This window comes from Cinclus cinclus, chromosome 4, assembly GCF_963662255.1.
Source record: "Cinclus cinclus chromosome 4, bCinCin1.1, whole genome shotgun sequence".
Classification (NCBI taxonomy): Eukaryota; Metazoa; Chordata; class Aves; order Passeriformes; family Cinclidae; genus Cinclus; species Cinclus cinclus.
The window spans coordinates 40,338,243-40,361,912 of NC_085049.1; the positions used below are offsets into that span (position 1 = coordinate 40,338,243).

The window sequence follows — 23,670 nt, forward strand, 5'->3', positions numbered from 1 at the left end:
ACAGCAGATAATCACAGGACACCAACTGCTGTGAAAACAAATGCTAAGAAGGGCAGAAATTGAATAAATTAGTAGAGATACAAATTAAGTGTAAGAAATGCCTGTCCATAATATACTATTGATTTCAGTTCTCTGTTACAGGATATAAAAAGCACTAACCAAAGGGAAGAATCATTAAACTATAACCCAGCAGTTTAATCCTTTAAGGGCCTAATATGCAGTATCTCAAGAGATATGAATGTAAGATTAGTTACATAAAGTCATCTAACCACAAAATGAGGAAAAAGCTTTATCATCACTCTTGATGATTAAATGAAAATATATGATGGAACAGCAAGACCAAACATATATTACAATCCCATCACAGAGTAAAATCATCTCTCTGCTGACTCTACCATCAAGAAGAAGGCGAGACAAATTCAGAAGTGAAAAGGATAATACAGCTTAAACTGAGAGTTGAAACACAGAGAAATAAGTGTTTAGCTGTGTTTCTACTCAGACTTAAGGCATCTCTTCATTAAAACAATTAAAAATATTTACCTTGTTACCATGAAGTACAACACATTTTAGGCAGGGCACTGTCTGTGGTCAAGGTAAAGCCCTGAAGTTAAGGAGACATTTATAATTTCTGTCTTTCAGACATATGCCATATAAATCTGCCATATATAAAAGATGCGTTCAGCTGCTTGAAATTCATCTGAACAATTACTGATGTGTAATTTGAATTCCCCAACACCACAAGAATTTTTTCTGAGATTATCGCCTCCACACTGTGCCCAAAACTACCAAAGTCTGAACTCCTTGGCTGCTCTAATCAGTGGGGGAAAAAGCAGCATCTGTGGAAATGTATATGCAAGTTAGGAAAGGACAGTTACAGGTATTGTTTCAGGTTCTTTCACTTTTAGATTAATTTTAAAAATATTTTAATACATTAAATACTAGAGAAATGCATAATCATTATAAGAGGGGGAGTCAGCTTTGATAGTTAGGAAAAGAAAAAAGCATTTGAGTATGAAAAGATTAGCATATTTTCAGCAGATCATTTCAGGAGCATCTTTTTGTGATGACAGCAACAGCCCAGCCTTAGCAAATGCCCCAGGCTGAGACTTACATGGAGAACTTCTGTATCTCTCTGATAGCCCAAGGATAGCATTCAACACATGACATTAGAAGGGAAATTTTGTAAGACCAGCCCCGTCAATTTCTTAAGATGCAAAGCCTTAAATAGTTGCATGACCATGTCTCAGTGGAAGTATGTATTTTTGATGATTCTCAAAAGGGAGCCAGCAAAAAGGAACAAAAACAACAACTACATAAAATCACAAACTATTTTAGATTTATAAAAAAATTAGAGATTTTAAAAATCCCTACAATTTAGGAAATCCCCTTGATGTAAATTCACATTATTTGCACCAATCCCTAGACTTTGCATGGGTCACTAGACCCATGCAAAGAGAGGATGAGTTTTTACTCTGATTTTCCAAAACAAGAAGTATGAATAAATGCACCATTTCCCAGTTTTTAAACATTTTTATTTTCTTGTACCATAGAAATGGTTTTACCCTAGAACCATTAGTTGCCATGAAAGCTCTGTAAAATGAAGCACATGAAAGGTACTTGTGTGATATCTAATTACACCCTTCAGTTACTGCCACCTTCAGCCTTCCTCACCACCATTCAGCTCCTCACTGCAGAAACATAAGAGCTAGTAATGACCTCTGTAAACTAGGAACATAGCAGCAAGGCAGCAGTTCAATGCTAGTGCAACTGTTTTTGACATCAGCGTGATAAAAGGCTAAAGCTAGTGCAAAGGAGTGGAGTCAGGTCTGGCACTGCTACTTTCCCCACTAACTATGATGACTGCTTCACTGACAGAGACTTCACAAGTTGTTAAAGAACTAAAAGGTCTGTTACAGCCAAGTCCCTGGTCAGAGGTGGGCAAGGTCAGAGACGGAAATCCAGCACTGAAGAGGCAACTATTTAATATAAGCCATCCAAATGCTTCCTTTTAACATCTACTTTCTCTTGTCTTTATTGTCATTCATCATAAAAGAACATTAACACCATAAGAGAAACTACACGAGATGCTTGTCTGGTTGCACGATTACCCACACCTAGGTCAGCCCTCATTTTAGCACAGTTAAACTGAGCAAACACTACTCTGGCACACAGATATCTTTCCATTCATCCTAGCACAGAAGAGGCCTGAATGTGTTTATCAAAAGCCTAAGGACACATCTAATGTCATCCAGGAGACATTCAACTACCCCTTTACAAGTATGAAAATCCTTTTATAAACTTGGCATAATGATCCTTGGGAATGTTCTTCTTGTTTGTTTTGTGGTTTGAGTTTTGGTTGGTGTTTTTATTTGTTTTTTATAAACAGCTGAATTGCAGAAGATGGGGCCTCCAGGAAGCAGAGGAGAAATTGACTTGGAGCCATCTTCCAGCACAAAATAATTGTCACCAAGTTTGCTAATGAAAACTTGGACAGTCGTGCAAAAGAAACAGACATTTTGCTGTGCTTGAACACGTCTCCTTTTTTTGTTGTTGCTATTTTGTAGTGAGACTGTCAAGAAAGAATTATGGGACTCTACGCAAGAAAATAAAAATAACTAGGAACCTAAAGCAGAGTTCATCCGTTTCTTGTGCTAATGACTGTTTAAAAAGTACACATTTGAAAACTCCTGTTTGTCAGAGAATCATAGGGAAGTTATCTTTAATAACTATTACTCAAACAGATGCATAAAAAGTATCTTATTTCTCTAGCAGTCTTTATTCTATCAAAAGGATAATCCTTAAATTCTATGTGTCATTCACTTTAGTTTTTTAAGGCTGACAACATTTTGAGTTAAGTGCTCTGCCATTCATGGAAAGATGTAAACCCATAACAGGAGGATTTATTTTTTTTCTTTTGTAAGACTGCTGGCATTAAAAACAATGAAGAGGTGGACTTACAGGGCCAGGCTTTGTCAATCAGTGTAGCTATAGTGACATAACATTTTTACACCAGCTGAGAACCTGGTCCTTGTGGTTACAAACAATAGAGAACTGGCTTTCCATGCCCCTTCTGATAAGAAACATGCAAAGAAAAACCCCTCTTGCCCTTCCCTTGTGACTTTCTATGAATCTGGACAGTGTGCCTATCCAAACACTACAAATATTTACAAATTATCTGCTACACAACAGTTTTGCTCTAATTTATGTTCACTTTTTTAATGCATGAATTCATATACTTTCATTAGCCAGAAGACAGGTATCAGTACTTACCTGTGATCTAAATGGTGAATAGAGAGAATAACCCCTGAATTCAAACGGGCTTGTTTTAAAGTCACCAGGATTGTGAATTCACATTTATTTCTTAACTTCTGAAAAAAGATTTCAGCTGTTTCTGGAGATGCCTTCACATTTCTTGAAGTATCTAAAATAAACATAAGAGAAAAAAAACACTCAGTATAAAAATCTTCTTTTACTTTACATCCTCATTCAAATAGCTTACAAAATAACAGTCTATTTCTGAGAAGCACAATTGAACAGACAGGCAAAAACAGGGAAAAAGTGTTTAAAACATTTGTTTTAAATACAATGCATGCAATGGGAGCCATTTCAATGAAAGAGAACATAGTTTCTAGGACACCTATTCTGTTCTGGGGAGATGTGGTGTTTTGTTTTGATCCAGGGTCATAACTCTTAACATTCTTCAGGGATGGCCAGATGGTACCTTTAATAGCTCATCCAAAGTTTGGGCTCACTGGCAGTGAAGCACAGTGACAACACCAGACATGAACCTAAATTCTGCCACGTGACCCGAGCAACTTTTTTAATGACTTCTAAAAGAGGTTATACTTAATAGCATAAATACATAAATAAGTAAACTAATTTTTTAAAAAATGAGTCAGCTTTAAGTAAGTTTAAAAATTCACCAAATTTCAAAATATTTTAACAGTAATTAATTGCTCCATATTCCAGTTGGGTGGTATTTTCCTGCTGCTTCTTCCACAGGATGTCATGAGCATTTGTTTAGAGTAGTGTCACACATACAATAAAGATTTTACTTTCAAAAACCCACACCAAGTCTAGAGTGATGCAGTATTTCTGCTGAATTTGCATGTAACATGCATAGAGAATAAAAAAGGCCCAAGCTTAAAATCGCTAGAGAGATAACTTATAATTAAGATGTCAAATGCTAGAAAAATAATTCCCAATATCCAGGATACATTATACCACAAAAAATTTAATATACATTTTTAATGCACAAAATCCATTCATTAGCATGTGTAATCAACTGTGTAAGAACTAAATCAATTCACAAGCTTCTTGTCACAGCAATTTGACCATTCTGCTCTATTTGGGGACACTTAACTCAGGAACAGCAGTAGAGAGCTACCAGCAATAGAACTGGTGATTTTCTTTTGGCAGCACTGGAGCTGAGCTCTCAAGTACACCACTCTCAGCTGACACCACTGTTCTTAAAACAGTTTTATTCTTTAAGTTGGACCTATGAAGACACTGCTTTCCATTAACAGAAACAGTTTATTTTGGTTTATGGATCAGGAATATTTTAACATCTGTTTAGGAAATCCAACAACCTGTGCAACTCAAGTCCTAACCAAGCTCCTGAACAGTCTCACACCCAGCTGAATTTGTTTTTCATGAAGGGAAGCCCAAGAGAAAAAAATGGAAAAAGTTAATTTCTACCAAATTTCTATTACATTCTCATAAGCAACTGATGAAAAAGTACATGCTTAACACCCCTACTCTTAAAGAAGGCCAGCCTATACTTTTATAACTATTCTCCCCCACCTCCTACAGACCCTTTTATTCTAACTGAAGCTATTGGGATGCAAACACTATGATACAGATGGTCTGTGCTTTAGCAAGGAAACAAACCCCCTTGCCTCACACAGAGCTCTCCAGAGCCACCCCAGTTCTCATCACTGTGTGAGAGTCTGGGGAAACCCAAAGCTGCCACAACACCCACAGACAGGAATAATTTATGTCATCCTGAATCATTACCTGATCACTACACTGGATGAGAATTTTCCATCCTTTATTCTATAAAACCTTATCTGGGTACCCTATAGCCATTCATTGTGGCCTCAGATAACCTTCTTGTATGCAGACAATAGCATCAAGGCCTGATTGCATCATGCTGGCAGCCTACATACTAAGATTACCACCACACTAACTGCTGGAGTGTTGGACTGCCAAAACACACGGCCATTCAGTTTTGGTATTGCAAATAGGTCAGATCATACTTGCTGCTCAAAAAAAGCTACACAGACTTTTGAATTATTACTACTCTTATGAAGCAAAACACTCTTTGCTCAGGGCAGGCACCAGGTGCATTTCTTAAAAGCAAGATGACTGAAAGGTCCTTGATCTGTCAGATCCATTCCTTTCACACTAACACAAGAGTGCAAATCCCTCCTTCCAATTGCCATTGAAAACTAGCAATAGGTGCTTGATAGATCACCGGCTGTGCTCAATAAATATTGCTTCAGGTTTCTTCTTGATATTTTGCTCCTAGTAATCAGTTTAAGACCCAACAAAAATACTTTACCGGAACTGGGCTTCTTCCATAATAGCTTGGAAAATTCAAACTGGTATATCTCAGACAATTATCTGCAGTTTCTGAATAGTTACATAAAAACCTCATATTGTGAACATTTCTAATACACAAAACCAAAGGCATAAATCTTTTCAACTTGGAGCGCAAAAATAAGGAGAGAATTATTAGTTTAAATGAGAAATTTGTCTCTAACCATGATACATGTATTTTAGGTTTATTTTCCTAGAATATTACATGTGTTTGGTTTGACCACACCACAACAGTTCACAAATCCATAGTGTCATCACTCCATCTTTAACTTACAGAAACATTAAAGTGACAATTAAAGAAACATAAATCCAAACTCAAAACATGTCTCACTCCTTGTTCAGACTAGATCCTTTAAGATCTAACACTGCAAAGCAGCCTGAAAGCCCAGAGAAAAAAAACACTCCATAAGACCTGCAGGAACTCAGCCCTTCAGAAGATAAGCTTAGCATCTGCCTGTGCTCCCAAAAAGCCCCCACTGTTAGGACACATTTTCCCCTCTCAGAGACAATCTGCAGTCAAAGCTCTGCAGCAAACACCAACATCACACCTGGAGGAGGTCAAGAGCAGACATTGTCATTTCAGTCATGCTCACAAAATAATAATTACTGCACTTTAACAAAGGTAGCAGGGAACTTTCACCAGTCCTCACTCCACAAGTCCAAAGGACTTCCATCATTCCAAATGGGTGCTGGAGAAAGAAGCAGTTTTTACCCTTTGTGGTCACCAGCCTTTAACTGCTCTCATCATCCCTGTATTGACAGCTGCATTCATAAAAGCATATGAGGAACTACTGCAAGCAGCCACAAACAATTTATGGGAGGTAAGGTGGAAAGACTTAGGACAAGCCATTCACTAACATTCATTTCCAGTCCACAATAAAAGAAAACAACTATTAAATGGAACAGTAACTTTTCCTAGCAAAGGGTGAGCTCAAATTTTTGAAGATCATCTAAAAGTAAACACACAGCATGAACTGAATTATGAAACAAATTCCTGCAGAATAGTCTTTGAAGGAGGCATTCTAACTAATTGAGCTCCACAGTTTGTTTCATGTGCACATAATCAGCTTTTAATAGCAGCATCTATAAATCAATTCTGCATCTGACTGTAGCTCTGCTGAACTATCCAAATGAAATTCTAGTGGTTTGTGAGAAAGAGGGCTGAAGGCTAAAATGAGGCTGAAAAATGTAATTGGCTCAATTTTATTTCCATTTCCTAAACTAGGAGGGACAAATGTAACAAGCATATATTCATATCCTGTCCCTTTCCCATATTCAAAATTTTGGTTAATATTTTCATAACTAGGGCCTTCACACAGCCTTCAAAGGGCAACTGTTTACTTTATATGGTTCTTTTATTTAGGTAACAAATATAAGTGAAGGTGCACCCAACCAGCAGGGCAGCAAGCAAAGTCAACCCAAAAGCCAAATCTTTACAAGGCTGACAGAGTACAGCATAATTTTAAATGTAACACAGTGCATTCAAATTCAGGAGTTGCATTCCTCTAATGAAAAATAAAGATATAAAGAAGTAAAACAACCTTTATTAGACCAAAGCCTTGCTAGACGTGATATGCATTAAATCCTTCAGTAGAAAGGCTGGTTGTTTTGCTATTTAAACTTGTATATAAGATCAGCTCATAAAATATTTTGAGCTACTTTACCCATAAATTTTTCTATTCCCTTCGCAAAGATTCCCAGTTGTTTCAGAGAGAAGCAAAATAAGCAGCTGTAGTTTTCCAAACCCAGGTGAACCTGAGTTGGCTTCTCCAAGGCTTTAGGAAGGAGCCCTGCAAGAGTCTGTGGGAAGGTGTTGCAGCTCTACCTGAAGTTTAAAAGACTACAAAATAAAGGGTAAGCACTAACCCTGTAATACTCCCACTGGGGCCGTCCCCAAAAGGCCATCCAAGAGCTTAGATGACAAAGTCCAGGAGCACTGCCCAGTTCCCAAGCCTGGGTGAACTCTAGGACTACAATTGAAATCTATGTCAGGACACAACCAGGTATATCCAGACCTCTATGCACCTAAGTGCCCCCCGTAAACTGGATCCAACCTGGTCTCCTCAGAACAAACTCTCACAAATGCCAGGGACAAGGACTCCAGTAATTAATTTCCCAAATGGCATGATCAGCACTTTGGGATACCCCACAGACTGTTTAGGGACATAGCCCACAGACTAAAAAGCCCTTGTAGTTTTGACACCCCCATGGTGTGGTGTGTCTGCCTCCTTATTTCCACTAAAGAAATACTTCAGCAAAGATACATGCAGATAGAAAAGCAGTAGATGAGAAGGAGAAAGGGAAGAGGGAAAAATGGTCTTCAGCTAAAACTAAACAATCGAAACAAAAACTGACTTGAAGCCAAATCAATAAATCAAATAAAAACAAGGGGGGAAATGTCACAGTTTGTTCTTGCAGCATTTGGGGAAGTTCCAACTGCCTTTGCTTCATAGCTTCCTCTGTTCTGAATGTCAACTACAGCTTTGGTGTGTCATCCAGCAAGGGCTTTCCTCCAGCTCAAACCATATGCAAAGTCCCACAAGTCACAATGGACTAACACAAAAGACTAGAAGACCTGTTTGTCAACACATTTTTCCCCAGTTATATTGGCTGATCATACTTATATTCTTAAAAAATGGTAATTATATCACACCTGCCCAAGACTGGCTTACCTATATGCTAGATACTTTGATGTTTAAAGTCATTTTGGCACAGCTGAGAACACAAATCCACTGTGGGACAAGAAGAAGGAAAGGTGCTGAGAGCCTGGACAACTAGGCTTGAATCAGGACAACTAGGATAGACTTTGCAAATCCTTTGCAAATAGACTGTCTGCGGAAAGCAACAGCTCTAATGTAATACATATTCCCTGTGAACTGACAATAATACCACTGAAATCTGCCTAGAAGCATTCTGCAAGAGATGATACAAAAGAAGTTTGGAAGTGATTATACTAGTGGCTGGGTTAAGCCACTGAGCTTATATACCAACCAGCTGCTCTAGAAACCAAAGCAAGTCAGATGGGACTGAATCATTCTGCAACGGATCTCAATCTGTCTTAAGCTGCCAGAGCACAATGCTAAGGCACTTAGGCATGTTTCATCCTTCCTTGGGCTGTTGTCCCTTCAGCAAAGAGGGAATCTGCACCAGGATAACAAGTGGGAATAATTTCCTGTAATGTAAAGCAGCTCAGCTGCACCGCAAAAAGTCAGGAGTGGTCTTCCAAAAATGTCAGGTCCATGAACAAGGACTTCATGAATTTTGGACTCAGTAGGCAAAAAGTAAATAAAAGCTAAATAGTTATAAAAAAGGTTCTAGTTACTGTATCTGCAATATCATATTTCTGACAATTTTTCAAAATTTTTGCAAATTACAGGAAAAGAAACCTAATTACAGGCAAATCTGAACTTTGAATATGTAGGACTCCAGATTAGAAGTCTGTATTCTCAGCACAGGAGGCTCAAACAGCTGATTTGCTAACAAGCAATGAAGATCCTGCCACACTAGACTGTCAATAAAAACTCCTACTGAACTGCAACAGAAGAGAATGTGCCCTCCTGAACACTTCTGAAAGGAATTTTAGAAATTTATAGATCAACACACACGGAAGCACCATACATGCAAAAGTACTATCAGGAATCTTTAAAGGCATACATGATACAGAAAACTTCTGTTCTTTGTACACCAGAAATACCATCCCTTTCAGAGAAACTGTCATCATGCTAGATACTATCACCAGGAGAGAGGGTGCTACTCAGTGGGGACCTATTACATGATAGCAAAATAATGAGAAAAGACTTCTATTCTTGTTACTGAAATTCCACTCCTAGGAAATTAAAATGTGTGCTACGTACTGCATGCTCTGCACCATGTATTTATTATTGTAATGATTTCTTGTAACTTACAGGTTTCCAGATTATCAATTATATGATGCAATAGCTTTTTTAATTACCGGTTTTTCCTAGCCTATACTCCAACACTATTCTTAAATCCTTTAAGTTTTGAAGATGCTTTGTATGTGCCCCCCATAGGTAGAATCACATACTGCTACTTAAAATTGCGTTGTTTGGGTTTTTCACAGCCAATACCACTATAAAACCTGCTATATTTAAACAAGGACACTCATGTAGCACAGAGTGGGATTTCTTTTGTTTCTTCATTTCATTGGAGGTTCCAGCTATATTTAAAAAGTTACAACTACTGTAGTTCTATAAATATATATGTGTATATAAACATGAACTCCCTTTAGGCACAAAAGAGCTTTCTAGAAGCTGCTTTGAGAACACCTTGAAACCTGTGGAGAAAATCAAGCCTGCCTTTTTTTCCTTGAAGCTGCCATCTGTGGCATATGCACCTAGTTATGCTTGGTTGCATACTGTCACATGAGCACTTTGTGTCAAACTGACCTAACAAGAAAAAAAATATCACACCAAGAAATGCTGTTAACACTGGGACACTGCAGAGCAGAAGAAAAACAATCGCCTTCCAGCCCTACTAGTACTGTAATAAGGGCATGACACACATGAGAACTGCTAGAAGACTGATTTTATTTTCAGTCCCTCATTGTATAGCATGGCCAGGATTTTAAGAGTTATTCAATTCACAGCAAAAGGGGAGGACGGGAGGAGGATAAGGAGATAGTGTTGCCAGCCTTTTCCAAATGAAAAGGCAGGCTACCAAAGGTAAACAAAGCTTAATCAATTAAAACCAATGAAGTACAAACTTAATGGCAATAATAAATCATGCAAGCAGATTATGCTAGATATAGATCAAGCTGCATTACATGCCCTACCCTTCTCTCTAAAGGTATGACACAACTCAAATTCTCAAATATATCATATTCCAGTGGTGAACTATCATGAAATGATAGACAGTGTAAGATCAGCACCTACCATGGCACCTCTGAATTAGGATCATGCTTGGTGTAGGCAATCCAATACTCTCTCAGCAACACACCACATCTCCCCTTCACTTGGTTCTTACTGTGCAAATGTCAGTAGGACTTACTCATGCTCTGCATTCAGTCATTTTCTCTCAAAACCTCCTTTGTTGTGACAAGTATGCTGCTCCTGAGGACCTAAATCCTACAGCCTGTGTCTCACAGACTCATTTAGAACCTCTCGGAAAGAAACTCTTGAGATCACCTAGCCCAACCGTAATAATTTGTAGATGACCTAGAAGGTTTACTTTTTTTCTCCATGGAGAATCTGTTTCTCCCTCTTGGTAGTGACTTGGATTTCTGATCCTAGTTTCTTCATCTCTGACTTTCTAGGGTATAACTGGTTTTTGCCCACATTAGGGTTAACTGGGTTCAGCTGACTAAAACTCTATGCGTTAAGAACATAGAGCTCACACAACACAATGGTGAGCTTAAGAAAGCATTAATGTGAGATCATTTTTCAGATGACCACAACCACGCAGTCTGCATGAAAGATTAACTTCTGACACAAGAGAATGGCCAACAGTCACTGACACAGATTGAAAGCACCAGAAAACTTAAATCTGTATCCTAACAGCAAAAATAGAGCAGGGCAGGGGGAGGGAGGCCACCACCGGAAAAAACTATCTGAATACAGATACATCCAACACCTCTGTTGTTAGCCACAGGTCTCCAGCAGCAGACTGAGCAAACAGCAACAGACTGGAGGAGGAGGCAGGAGACTGAACTGTAAACAGAATTCAAGCACTAGCTAGCAGAAACAGAAAGTGACAGAGACCACACCTGAGGGTAGTGATAGGACACCAGTGCCACCAGCTATACTGGAATACTTGGAAAATCTCTACTCACAGAATATCTGTTTTGATACCAGAAAAAGGAAAGATTTGAAGGTTTTGAATTGGGAACGTCAAAGAGGAGAGATACCAAGGAAAGCCATATACACAACTCAGCTGTGAGCAGGGCAGACAGGTAGAAAATACATGGAAGACTCAAGCCAACCATTGCCAGAGATTTCAAGAAAGCTGGGAAAGACCAGAGTTCAGATTCTCCAGAAGTTCTTATTTAAGTCAAGTATTAATGGAATCCATGTTTCTGCGATTGCACCCACTAGTCCTGACAAGTCAGCTACAGGTTTAAACTCATGCCAAATTTATAAGCTTCGATGAGTTAAAATTATAAAATGTTTCCAGGCTCTAATTTGCTCTTGTAGGCTTATTTTAGCCAGGCATCATCAAAATACATGTAAGTGCATCAAAGAACAAGTTTCGGTAGAATACAAAGGCACTGGTTTGATAATTGTGTATTAGGTATTTGATGCTACTTTGTGTCTTTGAAAAAACTCTCCCTGTACTAGATCAATTTCACCAACACCCCTGCCCTCCAGAGTACAGAAGGATTTAAAGGGTCATCCACCCCACTCCTTAGCCCAATATCCAAATGACTATGTACAGTGACTACAAGGAACTGTTTCCTTGATATTTTATTTCATGCTATCTTCTAGAAAAAAAAATCAAAAAGTATGGTGATTTCCACCACTTCTTTTCAGCAGCTATTCCACAATCTAAACTAGTTCCCTGTGAAAGTTTCCTTTTATCTTAAATCCTCTCCATTTGTAGAATCATTATATTACTCTTACCTCTAGCTCTTTGAATACTAAATAATTCCTTCATTTTAAACTACTAAGAATCGTCTAATACTAAACACTTATCATACATCACTTTTGTCATTTCTTGGACAAGCTGTACATGGTCAAGTTCTTTCAAAAGCTTTCTTACTAAGCCAGGCCTTTTGTTACTGTATAATCAGGTTTGCTGTTTTTCTCTTCAGTCCCTGCAATTCATTGATATTTTTCTGAAATGCAGAAGCCCAGAGTGATGCAATAACCCAGACACTATTTTTTTAAAAAATTCAACCTCCCAGATCTCTTACTCCCACATGCTATCCTTATGCTAATGGTATGTGCAGGGATTCTTAATAAGAGCAACACCGAACAGGGTACACAGAGTTTTCCTCCAGTCTACCCTCTTCCTTGAATGAGAACTGAGCAAATCTAGGGACCGTTAGAGAAAAATCTTAATGGTGCCTTTGGAACAGCTGGGGCACAATATGCAAACGCATGTTTAGGGAGCTATTAAAACACAGATTATTGACCTCAAAACTAGAAAAGAGCCTTTAGAACCCTTCTGGACCATTACACAGCTGTATCTAGAGACTGACAGACTTCCAGACAGAGTCAAGGCTGGTACACACCATCTTCTCTTTTACAATAAACACTACAATGTTACCACCTTCTAATTATACTTAAATAAGAATTTATGCTGGGGAAGTTGTACGAACATTGCTCTAACAGAGTATAAACATTGCTCTAACTCTACAATTGGAGGCCTTTTTCTTATTATACTCCATGTTTTCAGAGAAGGAAATAGCCACTCTCAGTGGAATTTGAGTGGAATTGAGAACTAAAAGAGTTCTCAGTTATGGATCGCTAGCAATACTGATTGTAACAGCTCCCTTGGAAACATTACAGTCTATCATAGCAATGTTGGTGCTGCAGCAAGTATGTTAATCTGCTAAAAGTCTTTTGAACATCATGTCTTCAGAATTCTCTTTCAGCCTACTGGTCCTTTTAGACCATCCCCATTGCTTTAGCACCTTGCAAAAGCCCAGAGCTGTGAGCAGCAGCTCATGAGATGACTCAAGCTAAAAAGTCAGTTTTCTAAGTTTGCGTGTCCTTCTGAAGTCACCAGCATCACACACACCCCCAAAAACAAAGTATGCACCAAAAAAAGAAAAGCTAACAAAATGTTAACAAATAAGAAGAATTTTTTGCTGTAAAATTCTTCCATGTTGAAAATGGTTACAGAATCTTCTTTTCTATCTGAAATATCTAAGTGAGCATTCATAGTAGGTGTTTATCATGGAAAACATGTCTAGGCACAAAAAAATTAAAAACTAAAGTACCCTTTCTTATGTTTCTCAGATTTTCCTGAGAGGAAATCATTTGGACAATAATATAATTTCTTAAACATTGAGGCAAAATATTGAGGAATTTAGGCAAAACAGATGGGACAGGGGAAAAAAATCAAATTGTGAAAAAACCTTTTTCACCCCTTATTAAGCTGTATCTTAACAGTAGAGGTAGGAGAATACAGCTGCTCAGTGGATTTGCACCTTGGCACAAAACCAAATGGGACAAAATATAGGGAAGAGTCACTGCAAAGAAGGACAGTTTTCCATGACAGCTATATAAAATTTCCAGCCCTTATCTAATGGTTTTAAATAACTTATGAACTCAGTCCTGTACCACCCTTAACACTCAGTGGAAACAGTGAAGTTCACCATACTTGGAGTTGTTTTTCCAAGGTAGCACCTGTATACCCTAGAGGATACAGACTAGAAACAAGAACATAAGCTGGGGAGGAGGGGAGAGTAGAAAACCTATTTCCCACATCTTATAGGCAAAAAGTAGGAGGAAAACAGACATTGTGATTGATCTAAAAGGGATGTGTAGGAAATGCTACTGTCCTTTGTGACATCTCACTGGAGAATGACCCATGCTGCAGAGGGGGAAGAAACCATAAAAAAAAAAATTAACCTGGCAAATCTCAGGCATGCTTTGTGACTACAGAACTATGCCACAGCAAAAGTAATTACATAAGGGTAGCAAGACCTCATTTTCCCCCATCACCTCCTCTTGCTAATGCAATCCTCCCCCAGCAATATGGAAAGATGCACTTGACAGCTACCTAGAAGGGTCACTGTCCTCTCTCTTAGGGCACATGTGCTGCACGTGCTTAGTTCTCTCTGGCACACAGGAAAATGCTGTCCTGCTGTCAACATCACATCTTTTAACTTCAGCCAACACCATTGCCCCCTGCCACACTGCCGGGACAGGCTGCCAGGTGAGCAGCCAGCTGCACCTGCCTGCTCTTGACAGGGACATCAACATGGAGAGAGGCTCTTTGGCCCCACTCCTCCAACCATCAGGTCCCTTCTCACAGCCCAACCAGGGCTTTGCCCCACATCCCCATACTGACACCGTCTTAATGTATTCCCCTTTCATACGTGCCTTAGAGCTGTACATCATACTCATCTCCACCTTTCCAACAAAAATGCCAGCTTGAGCCCTGTGATAATACAAGCCTCCAAAAGGATTTTGTACTTGCAATGTTCTAGAAGAGGCCTCATTGTAAAGGCAGGAAGAAGCAAGTGTAATTCTGTCTGATGCTAATCAGCATGAATTGTTTGGGGCAACACTGAATGTATAAGCAATACACGGTTATTTGTATTAACCTGAACAACCAGACATTCATTTTAAAAAAACTTAAGAGATTCATCATTGTCCCAGTGGAAAATAGACCCCCAAGGACTTCAATTTATTGCAGGTACTGCAGATACAACCTGGCTGTGAAAAGCACAGGCTCAAGTCCATAAGAAGACAGTAAACACAACATTAAATGGAGTCACATCCTGCTGATAAATAAATGCAGGTATTAATTTGCTCCAAAGGCTGAAGTATCAGAGACTGGAGATGTTAGCTGTCCTACCAAGCCCAGGCAAAGCTACCAAAGTCATGCTGGAATTTAACAGACTGGAAGGTGACAAAAGCCCATATCAAGACACATGGAGGTGAGAACAGGAAGAGAAAAAGAAAAGCAACCCTACAGGCTTTAAAGGGAATATTTAATCTCTGTGGGTATTACTTTTCCCTCCCCAAAAACATCCACTGCAGAAAATCAAAACAAAACAAAAAAAAAAAAGACAACAAAAATAACATTTTGTGTAAAATACCTTTCCTTGGGATGAATAACAACAATTTTTAGAGCTGTACTTAAAACAACTTTGTTGCTTAACAGTTATACTTCTGTGATAGTAATGCCTAATACAGAGTCTCAGCAACACTATTTATTAGAAACTTTCAGCATAAGACAGTTGCAAATCCCCAAATGCCACAGGCCAAGTTTTATGTCATTCCTGAACACTTTTAAGTCTTATGTCATTCTTGAACACTATTTTGTATCAACTCTGTACTAATGACTACATTCAGGGACCACAAGCTTTTCTTCTCTCAGTTTCTGTATCTGCCATACATTAGGTTCCCATTCACTTTCCACTTCTCAGCCCTACCCTCTACTGTACAATTACAAGCATCAATCAGAAGCTCATGATATTTAACTCTTTATTCCATACCTTTTTTCCCCTTTATTTTACAAATAAACCAGCACAACCAGTTAGCAAGCAACACAATCTCCAGTTCTGGGCATGTTAAGGAATATTCAGTATAGGTAAGTGTGCCAATTCTCCATGCATTAAAATTCATGGTTTAGGATGGAAAATTGATGCAGGATCCTCACATGCTATCTCCTTTTGTTTGTTTTGGTTTTTTTGTTTTTTTTGGTTTTTTTTGGGGGGGGCAGGGTCTTCAAGCAGAAGACACCTCATAAACACTTCCTCTTGCTACAACTACTCCTCCTTCCCAGAAGGAGTTGCGGAATACTAAGTTATTCTGGAGCAAGTGTATGTTTCAGAAGAGCAGCGAGACCAGCAAATGCAGCCCAGCTTTTCAGGGCTCTCCTGCTCTCCTTCAGCACCCAGTCCAGCCCCCCAGCAGTATTAATCACAACCCTGGCAGTGCTCTACCACAATGGATACTGTTTGCACAGGTGCACAGATGACTTTAGAAAGTTCCAGAAGTAGAAGACAGCAAAGGGAAACCTTATGCTGTTATTTCAGATACACCAAAACTTTTCTGGCTATCACATGGGCATAGAACAATTACTTACTTCAGGCATTTCTAACATCAAAAACATGCCAGTGCTTACTGAAATTAAACTTTGATTAAAACTTCTGTTATCTGCAGATGATCTCTATGATGGAGGTTGCACATTTGAGGATTCAGTGTTTCTGAGAGAAACCAGCTTGTATGCAAGACAAGAAAAAGCTGCAGATAGGTATTCACTCTGCAGTCAGCTAAGTCGGCAACATTTACATCATCATTCCCAGATGTCTGTTACCACTCCTCTGGGAGATGGATACAGCTGGAAAAAAGGGGATTTTACAGGACTCTCTAATCCATGTCACTGCAGTCAGCCAGGTCCACTCCTGAAGCTGGCTGATTTTGCCATCAGCAGACATGGGAACACTCAATCTCTTGCTTTGGAAGAGTTGTGGGGACAGTAACCTCTAGCTTTTGGGCAGTGATGAGCAGCTGGGAACAGTAATATTTTCAGCATGCTCAGCTGGAACCTGGAGAAAGCATCTGTCCATGGTTTCAATGACAGGTGGCAAGGAAAAAGCAGTGTGTGTGAAGTGCATAGGCAATGTAAATATATTTCTGTGACAAAAAGTTTACTCACCACTGCTTTTAAGGCTTTATTTTCAGCTTGTTTATTTAGTAAGTGTCCAAAGATGACATCATGACACCAAATAGAGTGAACTTCCCAAAGGGATATAAGATAGAGTAATAATGTCATGCTAGTATTTTTAAAAAACACACTCATGATCCAGTCATGCAACAACACATAACACATCACTCATACCAAGAAGTCTATTCTCAGGGGCTTTTTTCTGCCAGCATTTTGTGCCACCCCCCACTAATTAAAGTAACAGTACTGCCGAGTCCTTTCATTCATCCCACCAACAGATTTTCTGATGTTTTATAGCATATTTTGATCCCCATCAGAATTTACCATATTTTGCCTCTAAAATTGTCCTTCCGCTGAATAAATTCCAAATCCTACATTCAGATACACAAACTCTCACATTTTCATGACTGACATGTCCATTTCATCTTTTCCTTAAATACATGTTTCTGTGTGTGTAACCATCTGTAACTACACTCTTCTGACCACCTTTCAGCCTTGCCTTTGAGATTATACTGTCCTTACACATCACCTGGCTTTTATATTTACAGCCTCTCATCCTTTGATGTACAGTGTACCTACACACACATACAAACTCCCTGAACAGTCTGATGAATAGCATCTGCTCTCAACAAGAGAGACCCAGAAAGACGATCAAAATACGCTACCTATAAAATACATATAATACAGAATTTAAAGGGGGGGGTGACAAAATGTTACTTCCTAGTGAAATGCCAGGAGACCAAGTTACTCTTGCAGCCCTACTTTAGACTGTCACACCTCAGAACACCATTTCCTACTGCCAGTTGAAATATCCATCTTCACTGGGAACTTGCATGAGCTTAATGTTATATATCCTAGCACAGACTTGAAACAGTCATCCAAAACCCTCATCATTCTTCAGCCTCTCTTGTTGTGGTTTTGTCTGCTTCTTCAAACTCTCCTGCAGTTATATATGCAACCTCTTGAAGCAATGCGATTTCCATATTTGCATAGGTAAAGACTTTCATCTTCACCCATCTCCTCAAACTGCATTAATGCAGTATACTTACAAAAAAGAATCATAAGAATGACAATGTGTATTTCTCCAAAAGCCTTCTTTAACTACATTAATTACACTTCAGTCTACCCATCTGGTTTGGGCTTTACCCAAATGTCATCGCTGTATTGCAAAAGGCTGAACAAAGGTGTTGAAAATTTCACTGACTTATAGTAAACAGTTGCCAACAGAGAGACATTCGTGATATAGATATTCTGACTTCTGTTCTGCTGCTCTGACCAGCAGAGGAATAATTTTCCTCTCAACATATTTTGACATAATAATATCTGCTGTTGGCTAGAAAGCGCTGGCAGATGTTCACATACAGCAACACTAACATTTTTGAAGACTTCCTCCTGTTTTCTATTCATAATTGTATCTTCCCACAAGCTACACTGGAACAGTTCACAGTTCCTTTGCAAATCAAATTTCCAGAAAAAGAAGTCCCTGCAGCTAACTAGACACAGATTACAGTGGCATTCTATTGCTATCATTCATGATAACCAAGGAGCATCAGACACCTAAAAAGCTTTAGAACACAGCACCCAAGTCTGCTGAAGTCAAGTGCACAAGCACACAAAAGCCCAAGTTACAGCAAACTTCAAATGGCTAACATTATTTCTTAATCAGAAACTGCATAAGAAGCATAATCTAAATTACCTTGACTGGACAGTGGCAGACTAAAACTATCTTTACAGTAACTGCTTATTGTTTTATATGGCCTAGAAATACAAGCACCTTTGAAAAGTCAATTATACAAGTAAGAATTTGCCAGAACAGCCAACCAGATGCTAAACCCCTGTACTGAAAATTGATGCTACATCTAATTAAGCAGTCAAAATTGACTTTTTGCCTAGAAACTAAAGTAAAGAGACTATTCTGATTTAACTATATGTATAATTTTCCCATCATACATATTTGTCTATTACATGTTGGCAGTTCAACATACCACATTCAAAATTTCCTTCTAAAATAGAGAACAGCATTTAGGACATCTGAATAGTTTAAGCTTATGTAAGGTAAGGCTTTACATCAGTTGATAATGTGGTCTATCAAAAGGCAACATACTAAAATGTTGCAAATACGTATATGATACAAGACAAGATTTGCTATCTGAAGAAACGAAGAGGCAAAGGATCACAAGCTGGAGCTTCCAGAGTAAGCTTACAGATCATCTATATGTTATTCTCACAAAATCTTTTGTGTCTAGGACAAAGGCTTTAGCTGGATAAGGAAAAACGCTCATAGACCAAATTTCAGGGCAACAGACACGTATTTGAAATTCACAAACTGCAAATGCATACATTAAGAGGCACACATTGCAGCAGTGCTCCCAAAGTGTAAGTTCTAAGAGTAGAACAAAATGACTAAGTGGACCCAGTGGTCTGATCAAGGAAGGAAATTTCTCTATTTATAAATGCAAGTTCAAAAATGAAAATCTCAGCTCAGTAAGGACCCCATTTACTATAAGAAAATCAGTAGTCATCTTATGCAGTAGCAGGGAAAATTATCTCCACTCCTGCAGGGCATTGAAGACTTCCTAAGGGACACTGAGTGACTTCAACCACCATTTAGACACAAGTATTTTCATCCTTTGTTATTCTTCTGATTGTTCTCAACAAAATAAAAAGGATGCTGTGAAAATTTAGAACTCCTGCCTTCTTTTGTTGCAAATAAACTGCTAACCCATTTGGGAACTATGTACACTTATAATTGCAAAGAGGGAAATCTTAAAAAAAAATTCTTTAGCAACCCAGTATTTTTTTGTCCTGATACTAGGAAAATATACCAGAAAATCTTATTCTTCCAAGCCTCGAATCCTGTTACCACTGAAGGCAAAGTGAGTTTTAACTTCCCCAGACTCCCACAACCCAATCCACTATAGCACAATGGGGCTTCAACTCAGAACCACGCCTTAAAAATTACACCTATTTAGGACCCCAATCCCACTGGGACACAAATGCATCACCATTCTAAGCAGTCACCCCCTTCACAAAGGTCTCTGCTCTGCAGCCACAAGCCCATCACAGATGATTAAAGCCAGTTAGTGGCTTTAGTGTTAGTGTTTCTGAATGCATATGCCCATGTGTCTCCACATTCATGTCCTTAGTGACACACGCTGGCGGTTCCAGGGAAGAGCACCGCTAGAGAGGTCACCTTAAAAAAAAAAAAAAAAAAAAAAAAAAAAAAAAAAAAAAAGAAAAAAGCGCCTTTGGCAACTATTAGCTTCCTGAAAAATTATCTCATTAACGCAAACATGAAAAAGAAATGCCCTTTCCCGATCTTGTCTCCCTTGAATCGTAACTTCTGTATGTGAAACACAGCCTCGCCTGTTGCACTAGAAATCTGTTCAGATTCAAGCTGAACTCCTAGCATGACACAATAAGCCAACGATTAAGTTCCCCTATCTTAAAAGTACAACCTGATGCGGAGATTTGCTTGCTTTTCATCAGATGTTGAGCCACATTCTTTCTTCTTGCTTAGTCATAGATTATAAGGAGCATTTAGTCATCTTCCAGAGAAGAGACTTGCTTCTAAAGACCAATTTTGGGGTTTCTTTTATTAAGATAGCCTTTAAAGGCCATTTTTGGGGTTTTTTTATTAAGATAGCATTGGGGTTTTTTCCCTAAAAATATTGTTGACTCCAGCTTCATTTAACATATCAGTACATTGTTAAAGTGTAATTCAAAAACACACTTACAATGAGCAAGTGTATGGAATGTAACCAATGCCAATATATTCACGAGATACTAAGAGTTATTTTACAGTCTTTTGTGACTTACAATATAAGAATGTTTAGGAATTTTTAATAATCTTTAATAAAACTCTTAAATCTATTTATTGAAGATAGAAGACTACTATTTTATTTCTTCCCAACATTAACAAAGAAACAATCACATGCACTAAAGAAATACCAAAACTCATTCATTGTTTCTAAGGAGGGGCATGTCACAGAAGCTCTAAAAGGCCACTTTCCTTTGGCAAAAAAAAAAAAAAAAAAAAAAAAAAAAAAAAAAAAAAAAAAAAAAAAAAAAAAAAGGATGTTCTTATTTCCAGCCTCCTCTCCTCCAGGGCACTTCATTTCAGCATTTTGCTCGATTCACATAAAACTTTCAGTGAGGTTTTCCTTAGCTGGAACTGGGATATGTTTAGCGTTTCCCAAGTAAAGCAGTAGAGTGGGTGGTGCTATTATTCATCACCGCACCCCACGACTCGCAAAACATGCCATCTGCCTTCCCCGTTCCTGCTGTACTTTAATTAAGCGTCTACCAGTAAAATAAAAAAAAATGGGGTGAGAGGGAAATATATATATATATAAAATAATGGGAGGGGAGCTGTAAAGAAGAGGGGAAGAAAAGCATGAAGGAAAGGAAGGGAGGTCCAAAGCGAGCAAACCTCTCGCGGTGGGGGGACTTGCGGGCGGGGGCGCGCCCCGTGCGCGGCGCGGGGGCTCGACGGCCACGGCCGGAGTTGCGGGGCCGGGGCGCCCGTACCTGGGAAAAGGAAGGCTTTGCTCCCGTTGTGCAGCCCCGGCACCTGGCGCACGCCCTCCGTGGAGCCTCCCAGCTGTAGCTCGGACAGCACGTCGATCTGCAGCGAGGGGTCCACGCCAAAGCCTGAAACTGACCCGGAAAGTGCCGTCACCCACCCGCCGACACCGCAACTTCCCGAGCCCCCCTCCGCCGCTCTCCGCACCTGCGGCTGCCCGGCGGCCAGAGCATCGCCGCTGCGAAGCTCCGCCGGCCCCGCTCCCGGCGGGTCCATCCGCCTACCTGGCCCCAGGCAGAGGAGAAGGCAGAGGAGAAGGCAGAGCGTGCTCAAGCGGATGCCCGACTCCATGGTACAGCGATGCGCTCAGTCCATAGTCCCCCCCCCCCCCCCCCCGCTCCGGCTGCTGCGGGCGAAAAGCCTCCGGGGCACAGGCTGGGTCCCTCCCCGCCTCTCACCGAGCGGCGCGGACCCCGCGCCGCCCCGCAGAGCGCATCACGGCGAGCGCCGCGCCGCCCCGCCGCCGGCCGGAGCACACAAAGGCGAGGGCGGGGGGCGTGCGGGCAGCGCAGCTCTCCGCCCGCGGGCAGACAATGGGGAAGCCCGGCGGAGGCTCCCGCCGCTGCCGTGCGAGCGAGGCCGCGACAGCCGCAGGCGGCGCGCCCGTGCCCCGCAGCTCCCGGCCCGCAGCCCCTCCGCCGGAGAGCGGCAGCCGCAGCCTCCGCCCGGATCGCGGGGCAGCGCCTCTCTCCTCCCCGCCGTCCAGCGGGGACAGAGGCACCGGCGGGAGGGGCCGCCGGTTTATGCCACGGCCACGGGAGCCGCCCACCGCCTCCGCCGGGCCGGGCAGAGCTGGGCAGGGCTGGGCAGGGCCGGGGGAGGCGCCGCCGCACAGCCCCGTCCGCCGGGGGAGCGCCAGGGAGAGGGACCAGCTGGGGGGGGGGCGGAGGGGTCCGCTGGGAACTTCGGGGGGAAGGGGCGGGGAGGGCCGGGGTGTCCCAGGAGCGCTCTCCTGTCTGTCGGCAGTTCCCGTCTGCCTGTGCTGAAGTCACCGTTTGGTTCCCGTCCCGAGGTGGTGCCGTCCAGGGTCTGGCGAAGCTTTCGCCCGATCTTTGAGTACGAATAAAAACAATTTGGGAAAGACGGGGGGGAAGGGAAGAAATCAGGACGTTTGCAATAGCTGACTGAGATGGGAATGTGCAGAGCTGGCGCGGGGCTCACAGCGGCAGGTTCGTTTGCCCTGTCGTAAAGGGCGATTCTGCACAGCGGTCCTGTCCTCTTTAACAAACCCTCCTCCCGCTAGCAAGTGACATTTCTGTGCCGTACTTTGTGTGCCTATAAAGGGGGCTAAGAATAGCCTTATTCTTCCCTTCCCTTTCATAGACTCCCAATGTGCAGGGCAGAAATGTCTTGTTGCCAGATTGTCAAATTCTGCAGGATGAAGCATTGGAGGGTTTGTTGATTTTTTTTTCCCTAATTTCGCATGCATGTCAGTAAGACCCTGACGATTCCTGGTGATTCCAGTATTGTTTATTCACACACACACACACACACACACACACACACACACCGCCCCGTAGGTTCATCCTCTATGGTCTTTACAAATGATCAAATCTTTACAAGTAACCTTTCCCATCTTTCTCAACAATAACTATGAAGGCTGAAAGTGAAAGTGGTTCTTTGCATCTCTTTGTCCCCGCCCCCTGCCCCCCACCAAAATCACCGTGGGAGTCTATGGTAAATCTCCTTTCTGGACTAAATTAACCAATTGAGATACTAAGCACCATACTAAGCAAACATCCTCTTTCTTATAAGAAAGAAAAAAAAATAGAGAGGAGTGTCTATACATGAAAGTGGGAAGTGCAATCCATCCCTCAACCGAAAGGGCATTAGAGTTCAGTTCCAGTGTGCCCAACAGCCACTTCACATTGCAACTGTTCTGAAATAAACAAAAAGTAAAGGAACGAATGCTGCTTGTACCGCATGCATAACTGGTCACACAATATCCCTGATGTTGTATCTTGCATAGTCATAGTCATCAATGACATCCCACCGCCATGCCAACCAGCCTAGCACCTCTTCTGCACCAAAGCTTTGTCTACAGCCTGTTGCTGACATGGAGCTGCACTTCCAAACTCATGAAATTCACTGGCTGCCAAAGCAGTCTCAACAAAGGTTTCCTTGGGAGAGTTAACAGGCGATAGACACATATCGCTGATTATTTTCATGCTATTTCAATC

General features: G+C 40.8%; 1 protein-coding gene across 1 annotated transcript in view; it reads right to left on the bottom strand.

The window, feature by feature from the left end:
* NELL2 (neural EGFL like 2) overlaps window positions 1–21,781 on the bottom strand; it is a 135,247-nt gene extending 113,466 nt beyond the window's left edge. Inside the window, exons 1-3 of the mRNA XM_062491153.1 lie at window positions 21,715–21,781; window positions 21,436–21,564; window positions 3,271–3,421 (exon numbers count right to left, since the gene is read on the bottom strand). Coding sequence (XP_062347137.1) covers window positions 3,271–3,421; window positions 21,436–21,564; window positions 21,715–21,781 — 347 coding nt within the window. The remainder of the gene's footprint in view (window positions 1–3,270; window positions 3,422–21,435; window positions 21,565–21,714) is intronic.
* Window positions 21,782–23,670: the final 1,889 nt, after the last annotated feature.